Consider the following 17,599-nt stretch of genomic DNA (forward strand, 5'->3'; position numbering starts at 1 on the left):
CCCTGAGTTGTATGGTCCCCCAATTCTAGTGCCCCTGGGAGGCCAAGCAGTGGTGGCACTGCTTTACTTGTGTGACTGTGCTGTATTCTTCTCTGCCCCCTGGATTAGCTGCTTCACCTGCAGAGTCTTAGCCCTCAGAGCAGCCAGTGCAGCACTGTTCCTGGTCACACTAGGTCCTCAAAACCGGCCTTTGAGTATGGTGGTCATTTGTAGTCCAACTTTGGGCTCGAAAAGAGTTGCTATTATCCTGGGGAACAGGTGCAACCTATCGTGTATTGTCCCTCACCTCTGAAATAGGTGTTATATTATCTTTGAAACCCTGCTCCAAGAACATCGTACTTGGCTATTAGGACTTCAGAAGTGACCCCTGTCCACACAGACTTTATTGTTGGGCAGGAGGGAAGAGGGGTCCTTGGCACTGGTCAGGGGTGGAGGTTGGAGAGCGTGGGGCTCAACTTTCGCTGGGCAGGGCAGGCACACTGGCCAGGGCAGGCAGCAGCCGAGTGTATATGTCGACCCCTTGGAGGAACGTGGCCTCATGCAGCCGTTCATCATGGTCGTGGAGCAGCACGGGTGTGCGGTTCATGGGTGAGAAGCCCAGAGCCGGGACCCCCGCCTACAGGGGGCGAGGGGAGCCGTTAGGGGGAAGGCCAGCGCCCAGGACCACTCCACTGCCCACCCTACTGCAAGCGGCTCACCGCACGAAGATAGCGGCTGTCCGTGGCAGCGGGGAAGATCTCTGGCTCTAGAGTGACGTTCCTGCAGGGGGAAGACCCTGGTGAATGTGGAGGCAGAGAACGGAGAGGGCAAGGGAAGGGCTGAAGAAGCAAAGGAAGGTGGGAGGGAGGGAAGGGGAGAGGAGGGCTGGCGAGTGTGCTCACATGTCCTTGCAGACCCCGCTAAATGCTGCCCACCAGGGATTTGAGTCATCAGTAGATGTCATTTGGGACTCTGTCCACTTCTGTGGGAAGAAGGATGGCAGGATCAGGACAGGGCCTACTCATCTTGCCCTTTCTTCACAGGGTAGGCTGTGCCTGGCACGGGGCACACACCCACCCACCTACCCAGACATCAAGCTGGCCAGTCCAGCAACAGGCCCTCTTTCAGACCCTCAAAGTCCACAGGCCTGGAGCCTTCCTCTGCCCTCCATTTTCCATCCATCCTCTGATCCTAGCCCAAGTGCCCCTTAAGACGTGCTCCCAGACCTCTCAGACTGGTCAAATACTCCAGTTACAGGTTCACACTGTATGAGGTCCCACCCACTCCTGGATCACATGTGTTCATACTTATGTAAAAGTAATATATAATTTTTGATTCATGTCTATTCCTCCCTTCATGCTGTAAGGACTATGAGGGCAAAAACTCTTGTCTAATTTCACTCTAGTATTCCGCAGCATCAAACAGTGGCCTCCAGAACTAATGCTTGCTGGTGAATAAAACATCTCTCACAGCTAAAGAAATGGCAGCATGTATGCAGGCACACTAAGTGTACACTCCTACAGTGACACACGCAGCAAGCCCAGTCTCCCCAGCTCCTGCAACTCCCGTCATAGGTTCCCCAGTCCGTACCTGAGCAAACTCGAAGGTGACCCCCTCGCCAGCTGCCTGGCACCAGCCCTGCAGCTGCTCCTCGAAAGCCTATGAGAAGGGAGATAAGCTGACCCCTCAAGCTCTCCCTGAGCCTCTAAGACAGGGCTGAGGACCCAGGCTCCCTCCTCCAAACCCAGGTGGAGGTGGCACCTTCAGGTCCACATCTGGTGCCACACGGAAGTCAAAGCTGGCACTCATAGTAGCAGGTACGACATTATAGGCCACGCCGCCCTCTAGCATAGTCAGGTTCACGGAGGTCACGGCCCCCTGCTTCAGTTGAGGGTCTGACTGCAGCCTGTGGTGGGAGGCAGGTGCAGCAGCAGCACGGTGGAAGAACAGATAAAAACGCTCAGCCCCACTCCTCTCTCACAGTTTCCCAGAGCCCGGTGCCCCTTCCCAGGCTGCCTCACCTCTGCTTCTCCTTCTCCCGAAAAGCCAGGATGGAGCTCACAACCTTGTGCTAGGAGAGTGTGAAGTTAGATGTGGGAGTGGCCCCAGGACAGAGCCTCGGGAACTCCCAAACTCCCTCCCTGTGTGCCACACACCAGCTTCTCTGCTGCTGTGTCCTCGATGAATTGCGAGCCGTGGCCTGGCTTCCCGGTGCTCGTGACGCGTACCCCTGGGAGATGCAGGGGGAAGGGGGTGTCTTCAGTGTGGCAGAGGCTGGAAAAGCAACCAGCCCTGGGATGGACCTGAGGTCTTCCCCTCATTCCAAGCCCCTCTGGTGGGGCTCTGTCCCCCTCAGAATGCAGAGTGTAGAGCTGGTTTCTGTCCACGGTTAGGGCCTCCCCTCAGAAGCTCAGGAAAGAGATGCCCAGGTAGGAAGGGGCTGGGAGGCAGAGGCCCTGGGTTCAAGGCCTACTCAGGCGCCAACTTGCTGTGGAACCCTCGGTGGACCCCTGCCCTTTCTGGCCCAGTCTCCCATCTGCACAGTGACCTTCACCCTCCAAGTGCATACTCACACCAGGGGTTCCGCTCACTGTAAAAGACAGTGAAGGCGTCAGTGGGATTGGCCAGGCCTGAGGACGGAAAGGGGGTTCAGAGAGTGGAGGGGCCCCACCCCCACTAGCAGCCTCCCTATCTCCTGCTGGCTGCTCAGTGGCCTGCCACCCTGCTCACCCTCATCAAGGGCGAAGCCAGCCCTCAGGGCCTGGAACTCAGGCCGCTTCACAAATAGCTCCATGCCTTGGTGACCCCCAATCTCCTCATCTGTAAAAACAGCAGCAATGTGAGATGAGGAAAGGGGCGCCCCCAACACACTCTCCTCGCCCCTGAAGATACCCCTCCCTGAGCCACTCCTACCTGGCACAAAGGTCATGTGGATGGTTCTGGGGAAATGGTGGCCCTCAGCCTTCAGCCTCCTCACAGCCTCCAGATACCTGAGGGGCAGTGAGAGGGTGTAAACCAGGTGCTGGGGGGGAGCCATCAGATGCTTGAGCAGGCAGGCTGGAGCCTTGGGCCCTGCTCTGCCACAGCCTAGCAGGTGACTCCAGAAAGTCTCTGTCCCTGTCTCCCTACCCATGCAACGGTCATAGCATGAATTTCCGCCTAAGGTAAGGGGTCAAGATGTTCCTTGGACTTGAGGTTCTCCAATCACACCTGGGTCCTGGGTCAATCCAATGGGCAAGTAGGGAAACCGGGAATGAAAGACACTCACTGGATGCTGACACACTTCATGTCCTGGGCACCCCTGCCATAGATGTAGCCGTCAGCATCCTTGAAGGCCTCAAAGGGGTCATGACTCCAATATTCCTGGGGGCAGGGGCACGAAGAAGAACCCAAGCCCCAAATGTAGTCATTAATCCACTCTGCTCAACTGTGGCCCTGCCCAGGGAGCAGGTGCCCTAGGAGCCCACCGTAGGGCTGAAGAGGGCAGCTGACAGCCATCCCTCATCTCTGCCTCCCACCTCCAACACCCCCTCTCCCCCACCCCTCCCCTGGCATGGAATGGCTACTTGGCAGAGGTTGCTTGAGGGGAGTAATGCTCTATGAGGTTGAGTCAGTGCCAGGACCAGTGTCGTGGGCTCCCTGCAGTTGAATGGGAGGGTCTGCACCATCTTTGTCCCCAGGGGCTGTTCCACTCCCCACACCCCCACACCTTGAAGACCGGCACCACATCTGTGTGGGAGTTGAGCAAGAGGGAGGAGAGTCTGGGGTTGGTGCCCGGCCAGGTCAGCACAGTCACCACACGGCCAGGTGCCACCTGGAGAGGGCCGGGAGGAGGGGTAGTCAGTGCAGGGTGAAAAGCTGCCCCGGGCCCACCTCCCCTCCCCATGCAGGGCCGCAGGCTCACCTCCACTTTCTGACAGCCGAGGCCCAGCTGGCGGGCTCTCTCCTCAAGGAAGGCCACGGCAGCCCCTGGGGACACAGAGAGGCTTGCTGCTGCTTCTGCCTCCCCACAGGCCCAGGCAGAGCTGGGGGCACATCCAGAGAGGGGAGCAGTCCCCTGCCTCAACACAATTCCACATCCGTCAGAGACATCTGCATCTCTGTCCCCAAAGAAGAAAACATTTTTGGCCAGTGACCCTTTGTAGAAGGCCAGGTGGGAAGTCCACGGTGAGAAGCAGGTGTCGTTGTTACCTTCCTTAAAGATGGGGAAACTGGCACAGAGACATGAGGCTCACCCACCATCTCCCGGCTGGTAAATCAGGGTAGGGATCTGGATTGGACCCAGGTACACAGTTCCCAGCCACCAAGCTCAATTCCCCTAAGGGCTGTGCCCTTTATTCAGCCCCAGGAGGCTTCCGGGGCGGCTGCTTCCCCTCTGCAACCCCAGGTCCTGGAGAGTGAGGTGAAGTCGTTCCTTATTTAACCGCCAGTGGTAACTTTTGGAACAGCACAGCCTGGAGGCGCTGCAGAGCAGTCTGCTGACCTAACGAATAGCTTAGAGGAGCGGAGGCGCCGTTTGAGGCGGCAGATTGGGTTCAGCTGGGTGACGGGTTGGCCTCTGGCTTAGAGCACAGTCCCCGCCCCTGAGGCCCCACCACAGGGCCTGGAACCGCCGCGTTCTCACCATAGTCGGGCTCGGGCTGGACGGTGCGGATGCGCAGGTACTGACGGAAGAGCGTCACGGATGGGTGCTCGCCCTCACGACCCTTGCTTGCCATGGCGCTGCCCTGCCGCGGTGAGCTGGGGGCAAAGCGAGTGGCTACCTATCCTTCCCCGCCGCTGGGGCCGGTGGATTCCATCTACACGCAGTCCCTCCCCAGGGCGGTTCCCCCGACGTCCCGCAGGGAAAGGACACACTGTTTCGGAGTCCCCCGTTACAGAGCCCCCATTCTGTTTCAGGCGCTGTGCTGGCCACTTTCAACACATTTCCTTATTTAATCCCCCAAGGAGCCCCATGAAGTTCGTGCCTCTGAATGCCCACATTACAGAAGAAGAAGCTAAGAGAGGTCCAGAGACACCTAGCAAGTAGCTGAGCCACGTTTGAACCCGGACAGTGACTCCCCCCGCCCTCCTGAAAAAAATTCTCCCAATTGCCCGGATTTCATGTCAGGGAGCTCCAGATCCCTCTACCCTTCTCCAGGGTCCCCCCCCAGCCACCTCGCTCTCTGCTGGTCTTGAACCCGTTCTCGCCTCTCGGCGTCCGCCCTGGAGTCTGGGCTGGACTCCGAGTCCTGTGAGGTCTCAGCCTCAGAACTGCCCCGGTCCGCCCACCACGTGGCCGGACCTCGCAGGGCGGGACCGAAGACTGCGAATCAGGCCGGTCGCAATCTCTACGGCCCAGCTGGCGCGGGAGTCTCCGCCCGCCGGTGGTTCCAGCCTCCGCCAAGTTACCCGAGGCTGGCATTCAGCAGCCCGCCCGGAGACAGCTTCCTGCGCCGCCGGCTCCGCCCCGCGGCAGACTGCGAGCTCCACGCTGGCCCCGCCCCCGCAGGCACCGTTCCGCGCAACGGGACACGCCCCCTCCGGGCCCCGCCCTCGGTCCTGGGCAGCTGGCCCCACCTCCTGCAACCTCCCGATTGGGCCAGAAGGGAGGATTGGGCGGGCACTGACCGGAAACGTCGCAGCTGCCCCCTTGGTCGCCCATTCGCTCTCTGGGTACAGTCCTGAAAAGTCCTCCTGGAGCCGGTTCCGGCCTCCTTCACAACCCCTTCCCGCGATTCTCGACTTCTCCCCTCTTCACGCCTCAGCTCCTCACGGGCGGCCTCCCTGACTGCCTGAACGCTCCCTGTGTGGGGAGGTTATTGGTTAATATCTATGAGCTCCAGGAGGCTGGTCCATGTACCCGCAGGATTCTGTCCGTGGCAGGGCACATTGCAGACAGCGTGCCAGGAATGAAGGATAAATGAACGGATGGGCGCATGTGTGATCGCACCGCTGTGTGGGCAAATCTGTGTATCAGTGGGTGACTGTGTGTATGACAATGTGAGTGTGAGATGGTGGCTGGGTGTGACAGAGGATGGCACGGTGAGAGGATGTAATCGTGACGCTGTATGACTGAATGAGAGGTGGGGAGCTGCACAGAAGTATACGTGTGGCACATTCTTGGCTGACCCTGTGCCAGGCTCCCTGGCTCTTCTACAGACACCGGAGAGGGAAGATGAAGAGGCACAGGTGCCCCACTGGCCGCCCACAGTGGTAGCTGCCCATTTGTGTGTCCGGCTGTCCTTTGTACTCTCAGCCAGTTCTGCCCTCTGCTCCAGGTGCTGAATCAGCGTGGGGAGGGGCAGGGTTGAAGGCTTCAACCTCTGGGCACAGAGGAGGCAGTCTGGGAGGTAGGGTAGGGCCCACCCAGCCTTCCTGAGGTTTGAGTTGGGCTGCTGACCCACCCATTCCCAGGGGCAAGCAGCCTTGGTTCACCAACAAAGCGATTACTGGGGCCCAGGGCAGGCCATCCCAAAATATGCCTCAGTGGCATGTTGATTATTTTGAATTAAAGTCACTTAAGAAATGTCCAATTCAAGAGGGATATTCTGGCCCTCCCTTCTGTCTCCCTGAAAACAGGAAATAAATCTCTCATGTGACAGGTCCACTCCCTGCATCTGGAGGTAGGACACCCTTATTTTCAGAGATAGGGAATTCAGGCTGAGAAGCCTGTATAAACAAAGCTTGTTACTTCTTTAATTTACTATCTCCAGGCCCAAACTCTGTTTAGATTCTTTACTAATTGAGCACCCAAAATAGGTTTCTTTGTCAAGTCCTCATAAATGTATTCTTTCTTTGTCTAAAAAGTATAAAAGCTGCCTACTCTGGCCACTTCTTAGGTCCCATTTCTATGAGACCTCCTTGCCCACGATTAAAATTTGTTTCTTTTTCTCCTATTAATCTGTTTTGTGTCAATCTTATTGTTAAGTCCAGCCAAGAATTCAAGAAGGGTAGAAGGGGAAATTTCCCCCTCCCCAATACTATGTTACTTGTTAAACCACATTCCTCACCTCTACACATCCTGCTCCCTTTGGCCATAGGTCCTGCATTCTTGGCTCACTCAGCTCAGCCCCAGACCTTGGATTTCCCACCAATCCCAGGGGTCATTTAGCAGTACTAATACCCTCTCTCCATGACACTCCCACCCCGCCAGCCCTGTGTGGAAGTGCTCTGCTTACCCAAACTCATTCAATCCTAAAACTTCCTGCGCTAGGTGTTACCATCATACCCATTTTACAGATGAGGAAATTGAGTCACAGAGTAGCCACTCAGCAGCCATCTAGTAAGTAGCCAGTGTCATTAACCTTCCCAGGCTGCTGGAGCACTCCCTCCAGCTGAGTCCTGAAGCAGTCCCAGATTTGCCTCCAATTCTCACCCCACCTGCAGCAACGCCAGGAAACAGGACCTGTCACTCCCCAGGCATGACAAAAATGCTTTTTTTTATTGTACCTCTGAGATGAAATGAGAGGTCCTGACTAGGCCTGGTCCTCTGGCCTCTGCCCTCCAATCCCAGGGCTGCTTCCCTGTGGGGACTAGTCCAGATCCTCCAAGCTCAGGCCAGGCTTGGGGCCTGAACACTAGGTGTGCTTAACGCAGACGGTCAAGGAAGGCAAGGAGGACAAGGTGGAAGTCTTGTGGTTTGTGGAGGTAGCAGGCGTGGCCTGCGTCACGCAGTTTCACCACGGAGTGGTTAGGTAGGTGGCGGAGCTGCCGCAGTGACTCCCGAGCCAGGATGCGGTCCAGCTCCCCATACAGGATGAGAGTCGGGGTCTGCAGGGCAAGGCAAGGGGCTGTGATCCTGGAGCCTGATGGGGCCTGACCCTCAAATCACCTCCCTAGAAAATCTTCCCTGTACACCCCATCTCTTCCATCCAGATCAAAGATGGGGCCATGTGTCCTCCAAATAAGACCTGAGTCCTCTCCCCCCATGACTCGAGTCAGGGACAGGAAGCCAGGACTTTTGGAAACCCTCCTCCCAGTACCTTCACGGCCTGGAATTGTTCCTGGGTGTAGTTCTGTGTGGAGGCAGGTGCAATGGGCACAAATCCATGCAGCTGGCGGTGGCCTCGCATCAGGAAGGGCAGGGCATAGCGGCCACTCAGTGAAGGGCTCACCAACACGGCATTCTGCACCTCTAGGTCCTGCAGCACTTGCTCCAACAGCTCTGCCCGCCCTGCCTCTGTGCTTGCCTCCTTCGAAGGTGCCGAGTTCCCAAAACCTGGGAACAGTAGAAGGCACCAGTTGAGGGAGGCTGGGAAGGAGGTCAGCACTTCCTGCCCACCACAGTGGGAGAAAGAGATGGGGAGCAGTGGCACATAGCATCTGCTACCCCAAACTTCCCAGAAGTTATTTTTTTGTACTGTGATAGGGCTGCTAGAAAACTATCTTTTCATTCATCATGTTGGCAAAACTAAAAAGACTGATGATACACAGTGTTAGGGAAGATATGGGAAAATGGACACTTTCACACATGACTGATTGGAGGGTAAATCCTTACAGCATTTTCAGAGGGTAAGATAATATTTGTTTAAAAATTTTAAATGTGTGTCCTTTGATCCATCAAATTGTCCTTGACGGCTGCCCTGCAGAAATTTTTGCCCACATGCTCAAAGAAGCATGTCCAGGGACTTCCTTTGCGGTCCAGTGGTTAAGACTCCATGCTTCCAATGCAGGGGGCATGGGTTCAATCCCTGGTTGGGGAACTAAGATCCCACATGCCGTGCAGCATGGCCAAAATAAAAATAAAATAAAATAAGCAATGGGGAAAAAAAAAAGCATGTCCAAAGATACTTCAGCTTCCTTACTTGAGCATTTCAACCGACACCGAAAACTCTAAATCATTCTACACAGCCACCAGTCGAGAAGTGGCCAGAGAAAACCTGTTCCTCCCTCCGATGGCACACACTACAGCGAGGGAGGGTCATAGTGCCTGGCGTGACCCATGAGACATGGGGAAGAAGAAAATCAGGTTGCAGATAGATTCGCTAAGCAGGCAGGACACCAGTCAAGTTTACCACCCCCACCGCACAACTCTATCTCTAGTTATGGAAATGCCCAAAGTGGGCCTGGCACCCTGAAACTGCTTAGGGAAGTGAGAGGGGGAGAAACGTGGCATGGGTCTCTGGAGGTATATCACTCTTGGTTGATTTTTAAATGACAGTAGGCAAAAACTGTTTGTGCACCTGAAAAAGCAAAAAGCTACCTAGTTTGTCATAAAACGTACTGTGCGATGTCCCTATGCAATTGCTTGTGAGGCAGGTCTCGTTTCTAACTGCTCTGTGACATGCAACAATCCACACGGTAGAAAATAAAAACACAGAGCTTTTTGTGTTGCCACTTTGTGTTGCGATTTGCCACCACTTGTCCAGACACTGGGGTCTAGATGCTCCCCAGCCACACCGTAGGGCTTTCCTACCCCTCCAGTTCTCCCCTCTGGCATGCTGTCCCCTTGTCCCTGCTTCATGTTACCTCCCTAGACCCAGGGGTGGGGGCTCTCACCTGGGAGGTCAAGGGCCACGGCCCGGTAGCCCCTCTGCGCCAGCAGCTGCAGTGTGCCCAGCTGCTCCCACGTCCAGGAGTTAAAGGCCTTTCCATGGAGCAGCACCACATCCACCCTATGGGCACACAGGGGAGTGTGTGTTCTGGGGGTTATTTCTCCCTAGGCTTCTCCCACTCCCCTCCCAGGCCCTGAACACTTTGAGTGAGCTGGGGATCCCACATAGAGACTCCCCTTGGGCCTAGTCCTTCCACTACACCCTGAGGTCAGCACCCACCTGCGGGCCCGGTGGAGTGGGAGCACCTCGCGGTAAAAAACGGGGGAGCTGCCAGGGGTGAGACCAGCCAGGATCGTGACATTGGGGTCTCCCCACAGCCAGGAGGTCTGCTCAGGGGGTCCTGGCAGCCCCACGTACAGTAGCAGCATGAACAGCAGGCCCAGGCCCAGCAGGGCTACCTGGGACCGGCTCATGGAGGTCTGTACCACAGTCTGGAGGAGGAGAAGAGAGGGAGAAAGAGGGTAGGGCTGAGCCCCCACAAGGCCCCTTGGACCACATCCTCAAATCCCACCCAGGAGCTCTCAGCAGAGGAAAAGTTCAGTCCTTGCCCTTTCCTCTGCTCTGGGCAAGGGTCTGAGGGTTCACACCCAACTACTCCACATGCCAGGGCAAGGGCTCAGATACCTCATAGCATGAGGAGCATCTGAGATGTCCCCCTGGCATCAGTGGCCACATCACCCTTGTGCCAGCTAAAACCACTTCCATTCATCAAGTGCTTATGACAGCCAGGCCCTCTGCTTGGCCCTTCACATGTAATGACTCATGAATCCACACAAGAACACTAGGAAGCTGATATGATTATAGGTCTCTTGTAAATGAGGAAACTGAAGCTCAGAGAGGTAAATTCTCTTGCCCAAAGTGCAGAGTAGCAAGTAGGGGAGCCGGCACTTGAGCCCAGGGCTGGGGTCCTAATTACCAGGCCATACTCACTTTACCAAGAAGGAAACTGGGGCTGGGAGGTGACAGATGAACTGGTGGATGGAATGGTGAGGGTCAGCAAAGGTGAAAGACCTTAAAGAGTAAAGTGACGTCCCACTGACGGCATGTTTAGAAATGGTTCTTTTTTTATCACACTGCATATAATAATGCTAAAATCAGAATGTGTTTTATCACTGATGGGAATATTTAATGCTCTATCCCAGCTGATATTAAGTGGGAAGAGAGCTCATGGAGAATATCCTTGATGGAGGAAATGCCTAGGCATGAGGGGGTATGGGGCTAGAGAGGAGCATGGCACACCTAACAACGAAAGGGCGGCATGGAGGCTGTAGAGACAAATGCCTTCCACCCCCTAGCTGCACGCCAAGTGACCTGCTTCATGGACTCCTCCAGCCAGCCCAGAAGCCAGACCTTGGGACCCAGGACCCAGACAGAGCAGTTAGCCCTGCCTTTGCGACTTTGTTCCACCAATTCCTGGCTGTGTGCCTTGTTTGTCAGTAAAATAGGAAGGATAACCTCATGGCTGCCCTTCCAAGCCTCCTGTGAGATTTCAATAATACAGTGGACCTGACGCTGTCTTATCATTTCTTGGATCTAGGGTGAGTAGGCCTGCCTCGTTCCCAGATTCCAGTAATCACGTCTTCTTTATTGAGTGCCAGCTGGCCGCTGGCCCGAGCTCTGAGCTGGGGAATCGCCTTGGACGCCACCTACCACTCCCAGAAGCTTTGGGGATATTTCCCAAGCCCCCACCCCCAGGCTCCAGGGTCACATGGTGACTGAGCAGTGGGAGCCCCTCTGGGCCTAATGGAGCAGCAGGAGCTGAATGGAGGAAGAGCAGGCTCCTCTCTTCTTTCTGACCACGACCAGCCTCGGACGCAAGCCTCCAACACGGCAGCCTAGGCCCCCACTAGGCAGAGCATCCACGTTGAACCTTTCCTGTGGTGGGCCTTGGGTGCCCGGGCACCTCTCCGGGTAGGGATGTAAGGGACTTCAGCCGTTGCTATGACAACCCAGGCAGCTGGAGCTCTAAACAACAGCACTCTATAGACATGGGGGGAGGGGAGGGAGGCGCTGTACTCCCATTAGGTCCTTGGCATACGTGTCAACAATGACACACAAGTGTACACATGTGCACACAAACTCTTGTCTCCAAACGCTTTTCCTTTGTACAAGCTATTCCCTGCACTTACAAGCAGCCTCCCTGCACAACTGATACCTTGAAATACACACCTTCAAAATCATGCACACAGTCAGCTATCAGGAATGCAGATGGACAGGTAGACACATGCACACTTTCAAAACCATATGCAGATCCTCATATTTCAAGCACACAGTCATATACACAACCCTAAAACTACATACTCACACAAGAAACACACAGGCACAAGCAGACAGACGGACACCCAAACACAGACCCTCAGAAATACACCCTTAAAATCACATGCACACAGAAATTCACAGTAGACATACACAGACAAGCAGGCAGACAGACCGAAATACTCCCCAACACAGGCACACAGAAAGACTGACACACACCACACACACACACACACACACGTACACCCAGACCCCCAAGAACACACACCAGACAATCGCGCGGGCGCGCACACGTGACACACGACCACACACTCTTTGACCCAGCGCGGGCCCCTCCTGCAGGACTCTGCCCCAGGGCTCCGGGGGCAAGGGGCGGGCTGCCCCGCCCTCGGGGCACCCTGCTGGCCTCACTCCCCTAGGACACTCACCAGGCCGACCGGGATGACCGGGCCGGCCACCGCGGGCCCAGCTCCGCTCAGGTACAACCAGCAGGCAACCAGCGCCGCGACGTCGGCGCTGCCTCCAGCGCTCTGCGGGCGCCTGCGGGCCCTAGGCGGCGGCGAGCCTCCGCGCGCTTGCGCAGTCCGCAGTCTCCGTCCCGCGCCTAGCAGCACAGTTGGATGGGGCACTGGGGGAAGTGCCCCGAAGCACGGAGGCCCGCCCCCTTCCCTCTGTCCAGATTTTCCGGATTGTTTTCGGCCTGAGAGCCGGGGGAGAGCCACCTGACTTCTTCCCAGCACGTCTCCACCCTTGTTCAGTCTCCAGTCTGTACAGCAGGGTTAAGGATACGGGTTGTTTTAAGGACCACATAGGGTTGTCACCACCTCAGAGGGCTGTCTTAAGGATTGAAGGATCGGCCAAGCCTTAGACAGTGTCTGGCGCGGAAGCCTCGCTGTGTAACTGCCAGGTATTAGTACTGTTATGCAGCAGACCCAGGTCTGGCCAACAACTTCCCAGACCCTTACAAATATACACGCGGGCGCGCACTCGGTCAGAGCCCCGGGTGGCCTCTAGGCTCCTTTACATCTTTATATGTCACCTATCCTGGTTGGTGACGTGTGACCAACATCTGATCTGTCCCTAGTCTGTGCGGCCAGGCCTGGAACAGGGAGTCTGCACGGAACACGCAGCACTCACTCCTTATTAGCGCTCTGTGAGCTAGGCAACATCACACCCATTCTACAGGCAAGGAAACAGGCTCGGAGACGTTGGGAAAACGATCAAGGCTGGACACTGGCAAAGCTTCTCATTCAAACCTGTCCGGCCTCAACTGCGTGCCAGACTGACAACTCTGGGTTTGGGCAGCCCAGGCTGGGAATGAGGGGGTAGGGAGGAAGGGGGAGGGAACAGGAAGGATGAGACCCCAAGGGAACCCTCCTTCTCAAGCCACACCACCTGCATGTGGGGCAGGTCGCTGAGGGTCTCGGGGCCGGACCCAGTCCGGTGCCTGGGGCACGTGGGGCTGAGAAGCCTGGGAAAACAGACCGCTAAGAGAAGAAAGATGGGTCTAGCAGCACCCACGGGCCCTGGGACGGCTTGTGGCCACAAGCGGGCGCCCCGGAGCACGGCCCGGCCCTCCGCCCTCTGGCGGGCCACATCCCTCCTTCCCGGCCCCAGCCCTTCCCAGCTTCCCCGCCCCGGGCCCCAGTCGCCGCCTGCACTCGCCTGCCTCATATCTGCGCGAGCCCACGCAGCTCCCCAGGTACCTGTCCTGCGGCCCCCGACCCTCTCTTCCTCTCTCCAGTTAGAACCCACCCCCACCTACCGCAAGTTGCTCCCCTTCCCATCCCTGTTCCCCAGGCTCCCTTCTTCGGGTCTGTCCCCACCCCTTCTGCATGCACCCTACCAGACCCTGCGATCTATAACGGATGTCCTCAGAGGGGACAGAGCGAGCGGTGGCGGCGCCGGTGACCGCGCCACTGGCAGCGGCGTCAGTGCGTTGGGCCCCAGCGGGCAGCGTCCCTCGCGGGCCGGAACTCTAAAGCCTTTCCCAGTTCAGCGCTCCGGTTTCCGGCTCCGGAAAAATAGATTTTTTTACTCTAACCCGACCCCCTTCGGCCTGCGGTGCCAACGCACAACCTATAACAGTGCCAGGAAAAGGAAAAGGTTGATAAGCAAAATAGCCAGCTACTTACTGTTGATTGCTGTTGATACACTTACTTATGCTTACTCTGTGCTAGGCCCTGGCTAGTGTTTTACATGCCTGGCCTTTAATCCTATCAATCACCTAGGACTAGTACTATTGTATTACCCCGTTGGTAGAAAAGGATAATAACAATGGAAACAATAATTGTCATGGGAACCTCATGTATTGAGTTCTTTCCAAAGGCAGCAGGCACCCTCAATTATCGATTCTTTTTTTCTTTTTTTTAACTCATAATTCTTGTGGTAGGCTTTAATGTCCCATATTTCAGATGTGGAAACCAAGGCAATGAGGTAGTGACAGGCAGAAATAACACCCATGTCTTCCTCACCCCAAAGTATGTTCCTAGAGTTCTGGGAGACCGCTAGAGGCCTCCTTGCTGCTCCAGGAGGGACCCCTGCCCTCTCTGTGGCAGCCACCCTGCTCCACCTGGGCAGGGTGCTCTGTGCCTTCTCATCAGCCTGGCCTTGAAACACAGGTGCTTCACCAGCACAGCAGCAGGTATGGCGGGCGTGGAGCAGCATGAGGGCACCATCCAGGTGCAGGGCCAGAGCCTCTTCTTCCGAGAGGCTCGGCCGGGCAGTGGACAGGCCGCCCGCTTCTCTGTGCTGTTGTTGCATGGCATACGCTTCTCCTCCGAGACCTGGCAGAACCTGGGCACACTGCACAGGCTGGCCCAGGCTGGCTACCGAGCTGTGGCGGTGGACCTGCCAGGTAACTCCGCATCAGGCTTCTGGACAGGGGTTGTGGGGGGCCTCGCTGGGGACCCAGGGCTGGGGGCTGGGGGACTGGGAGGACCTAGCCTGGCTGACCCCTGAGCTAGACAGGCCGCACTGCAAACTACAAGGGACTTCGAGCTTCTGTAGTCCATCCGGATGTGGTCTGGACACTGCCCGGCTGCTTCTAACTGTGTTGCCTGGGGCAGTGTCTCAGTGTCTCTGAGCCTCTGTTTCCTCTGTAATGGGAGATAACCACACTCATTCTGGGGGTTGGCTCTAATGAGAATGGAATGAGATTATCCATGTTGAGTATGTGGCCGGTACCTAACACATAATCGGTGCTCAGCTGACTGGAAGTAAAATATTTTGAAAGAGCGGTAACCACAGGCTCTGTTGGAAGCCCTGAGGAGTGACACTGAGTCCCCTGGCACCTTGGGGGTGGCTAAGCACCCAGTCATGATCCCATTTACAAAGCCCTAAGTTAGGTCCTGAGGGAGGGAGGGGCAGGCCCAGACTGCTAGTCATGACCTCGACTGGCAGGCCCCAGCCCATGGTGCCAAGTGTGAAAGGGGAAGCATGGCCGACCTGCTCCCCTCAAGGCCATGGCTGATACGGCTCCAGTGCCCAAGGGCAGGCCTCCATGCCGCGACAGGGTTGGTTCTGACAGTGGGTTGGGCTGGGCTTCAAGGCCAAGGCCTTGAACGAATCCTTCTGCAGAAGGTAGGGACTGACTAATCAGAGGGGAGGTATGTGTGCAGAGCCAGCCCCGCATCCCCTGTCCTGGAGGCATCTACCCTGCCGCCCTGGGATAGGTGCCTCTGAAGCACTTAACTCAATTTTCACAACAATCTCAAATGGCAGATACTTTTGTTATCTCTTTTTAACAGATGAGGAAATTTAACAGCGGAGACAGGGCTGAGGGGACCTTCCCAAGGTCACATAGCTAGTAAGTGGATGATTGGGACTTGGATCAGGCCAAGTTGGGCTTCAGAGCCTGATTCTTTGAGGACACTGTACTGGGGGAGATGGGCACAAACATGGAGGGAAATGCCACAGATATGACAGACCTAGGCTGCTGTAGGAATAGCTACAGCTTGCAACACTGCCTGCTGCAGGAACATGACACAGAGATTGACCTAGGAGGGCTTCCTGGAGGAAGGGACACTCTCTCCCCTGTTTTCCTACTCACCACCTTTGTCTCTCCCCACCTGAATCCCTGCAGGTCTGGGGTGCTCCAAGGAAGCAACAGCCCCTGCCCCTATTGGGGAGCTGGTCCCCAGCAGCTTCCTGGCAGCTGTGGTGGATGCCCTGGATCTAGGCTCCCCAGTCGTGATCAGCCCGTCGCTGAGTGGCATGTACTCCCTGCCCTTCCTCACGGCCCCAGGCACCCAGCTCCGGGGCTATGTGCCAGTGGCCCCCATCTGCACTGACAAAATCAATGCTGCCGACTATGCCAGAGTGAAGGTACCCCTGTGTGGGAGGCTGAGATGCTTCTGCCAGGATCCCGGGGCCCTGGAACCGGGTAACCAAAACTCCGCCCTTTTGGTGTACTTGGCAGAAGACTACTGTGTCAAGCCCTGTGCTAAACTGTGTGCTGGGGCAGACACAAATTCATGCCTCTCCAAACCACCCCCCCCCCCCCACTGGGCCAACCTGTCTTTCCCATGTCATTTGTGGTGACCCCAGGAAGAGACCAAAGTGATGGGGAGGGCTGGAGCTGATTTCTAGGAGGCAGGTCCCTGTTGACTCTGCCTCCTTTTCCTTTTTCTAGACCTCGGTTCTTATCGTATATGGAGACCAGGACCCCATGGGTCAGACCAGCTTTGAGCACCTGAAGCAGCTGCCCAACCACCGGGTGTTGGTCATGGAGGGGGCAGGACACCCCTGTTACCTTGACAAACCAGAGGAGTGGCATACAGGGCTGCTGGGTTTCCTGCAGGGGCTGGCATGAGGTGCAGCCCTGCTGATGGGGGTGGGCCACTTGCCTGCCTTGGGCTCCTTCGCTCATTCTCTTTCCTTCCCTCCGTGGGCTCCTGCTCATCCTGCACATGCAACAGGTGTGTCTGCCTGTCTGTCTGGGTTCTTTTCTTTAAGGGTCTGTCTTTTCCTCTTCTTTCTCTTGCAGTGACAGACTGAAGAGGTGAAATCAAGAGACAACAATTCAGGAATCAAGGGACATAATCTGGTGGAGAGTTATCCATTAGATGAGCATCTCCTATAGGCTTTCCTGCTCAGGTTGCATTCCTTCCTCTGCTCTGCCCAGCCTCCCCCGACCTCCCACATCCTCCTTTGGCTGCCCTGCTGGGCACACACCTCCCCTATCTCTGCCTCTTAGGACACAAATACATACATGCTCTCATGGGTGCTTACACATTAGATCATCTCTGTTCCCAAATATGACCTTTCACTTGGGGGCAACCACACAGGTGCACACAACTCTGGGCTGACCCGCACACTCATAGCAGCTTTGCATTGCATGCACAGACACACAAGCGTGCTGTGCCCCCATGCAAGCACTTGCACAGGCACATGCTGCCCTCCCTAACTACACAGCACCCCATGTCTGGGAAGGTGGGGACCCCATGAGGCCAGCCCTTGCAGGAGACCCTCTCCCAGGCTTAGGGTGTGGCCAGCTCAGAACTTCCCTCACCCACAGGTTGCAGCTGGCCCCAGATAAGAAATACCCCCAAAAGGGAAATGCCACCACTTTGACTCTCAGATCTCCCAGCTTTTCCACTTTCTTCTGGGTGCTCCACAGCTCCCCAGGTTATTAGGCCTGGGTCTTCTCAGCCAAGCTAGTTTCCTGCTCTGAGCTTTGCGGGGGGGCGGCGGGGGGCGGTGTGAGACAGAGAGTGGAGGTCTGTGAAATAAAGTGATGCAATTAGACCCCGCAGGCTCTTGCTGTCTCCAGAGCGCCGCCCCTCCCCCGCCCCTTGGGCCCGCCACGGCGGGCCCCTCCCCCACCC

General features: G+C 56.4%; 3 protein-coding genes across 5 annotated transcripts; 1 reads left to right on the forward strand and 2 right to left on the reverse strand.

Annotated features, from left to right (window-relative positions):
- Nucleotides 1-365: 365 nt before the first annotated feature.
- ACY1 (aminoacylase 1) lies at nt 366-8,084 on the reverse strand. 3 transcript variants are annotated; one of them, XM_057704512.1, is made up of 16 exons: nt 7,944-8,077; nt 5,590-5,764; nt 4,604-4,719; nt 3,884-3,948; nt 3,689-3,793; nt 3,248-3,342; nt 2,893-2,969; nt 2,710-2,799; nt 2,553-2,609; nt 2,136-2,209; nt 2,001-2,050; nt 1,741-1,885; nt 1,570-1,638; nt 882-961; nt 699-759; nt 366-616 (listed from the first exon to the last, which is right to left on the reverse strand). In XM_057704512.1, the coding sequence occupies exons 3-16, from the start codon at nt 4,695-4,697 to the stop codon at nt 452-454; spliced, it is 1,227 nt and encodes a 408-aa protein (XP_057560495.1). In that variant the 5' UTR covers nt 4,698-4,719; nt 5,590-5,764; nt 7,944-8,077; the 3' UTR covers nt 366-451. The 3 variants fall into 3 exon arrangements, with proteins under 3 accessions (XP_057560495.1, XP_057560492.1, XP_057560494.1); XM_057704509.1 differs by lacking the exon at nt 5,590-5,764 and having other exon boundaries at nt 7,944-8,084; XM_057704511.1 differs by lacking the exons at nt 5,590-5,764; nt 7,944-8,077 and adding an exon at nt 5,137-5,328.
- ABHD14A (abhydrolase domain containing 14A) lies at nt 7,384-12,331 on the reverse strand. Its single transcript, XM_057704522.1, has 5 exons — nt 12,200-12,331; nt 9,735-9,946; nt 9,460-9,575; nt 7,944-8,179; nt 7,384-7,731 (listed from the first exon to the last, which is right to left on the reverse strand). Exons 2-5 carry the CDS (start codon nt 9,926-9,928, stop codon nt 7,549-7,551), a joined length of 729 nt encoding a protein of 242 aa, XP_057560505.1. The 5' UTR covers nt 9,929-9,946; nt 12,200-12,331; the 3' UTR covers nt 7,384-7,548.
- ABHD14B (abhydrolase domain containing 14B) lies at nt 12,213-17,543 on the forward strand. The gene is given in 7 exon segments (XM_057704589.1): nt 12,213-12,353; nt 13,140-13,252; nt 13,254-13,350; nt 13,352-13,473; nt 14,393-14,628; nt 15,856-16,097; nt 16,405-17,543. Coding segments are annotated over 7 exon segments (1,131 nt in total). The 3' UTR covers nt 16,585-17,543.
- Nucleotides 17,544-17,599: the final 56 nt, after the last annotated feature.

The sequence above is a fragment of the Hippopotamus amphibius genome, chromosome 13, assembly GCF_030028045.1.
Source record: "Hippopotamus amphibius kiboko isolate mHipAmp2 chromosome 13, mHipAmp2.hap2, whole genome shotgun sequence".
Taxonomy (NCBI): domain Eukaryota; kingdom Metazoa; phylum Chordata; class Mammalia; order Artiodactyla; family Hippopotamidae; genus Hippopotamus; species Hippopotamus amphibius.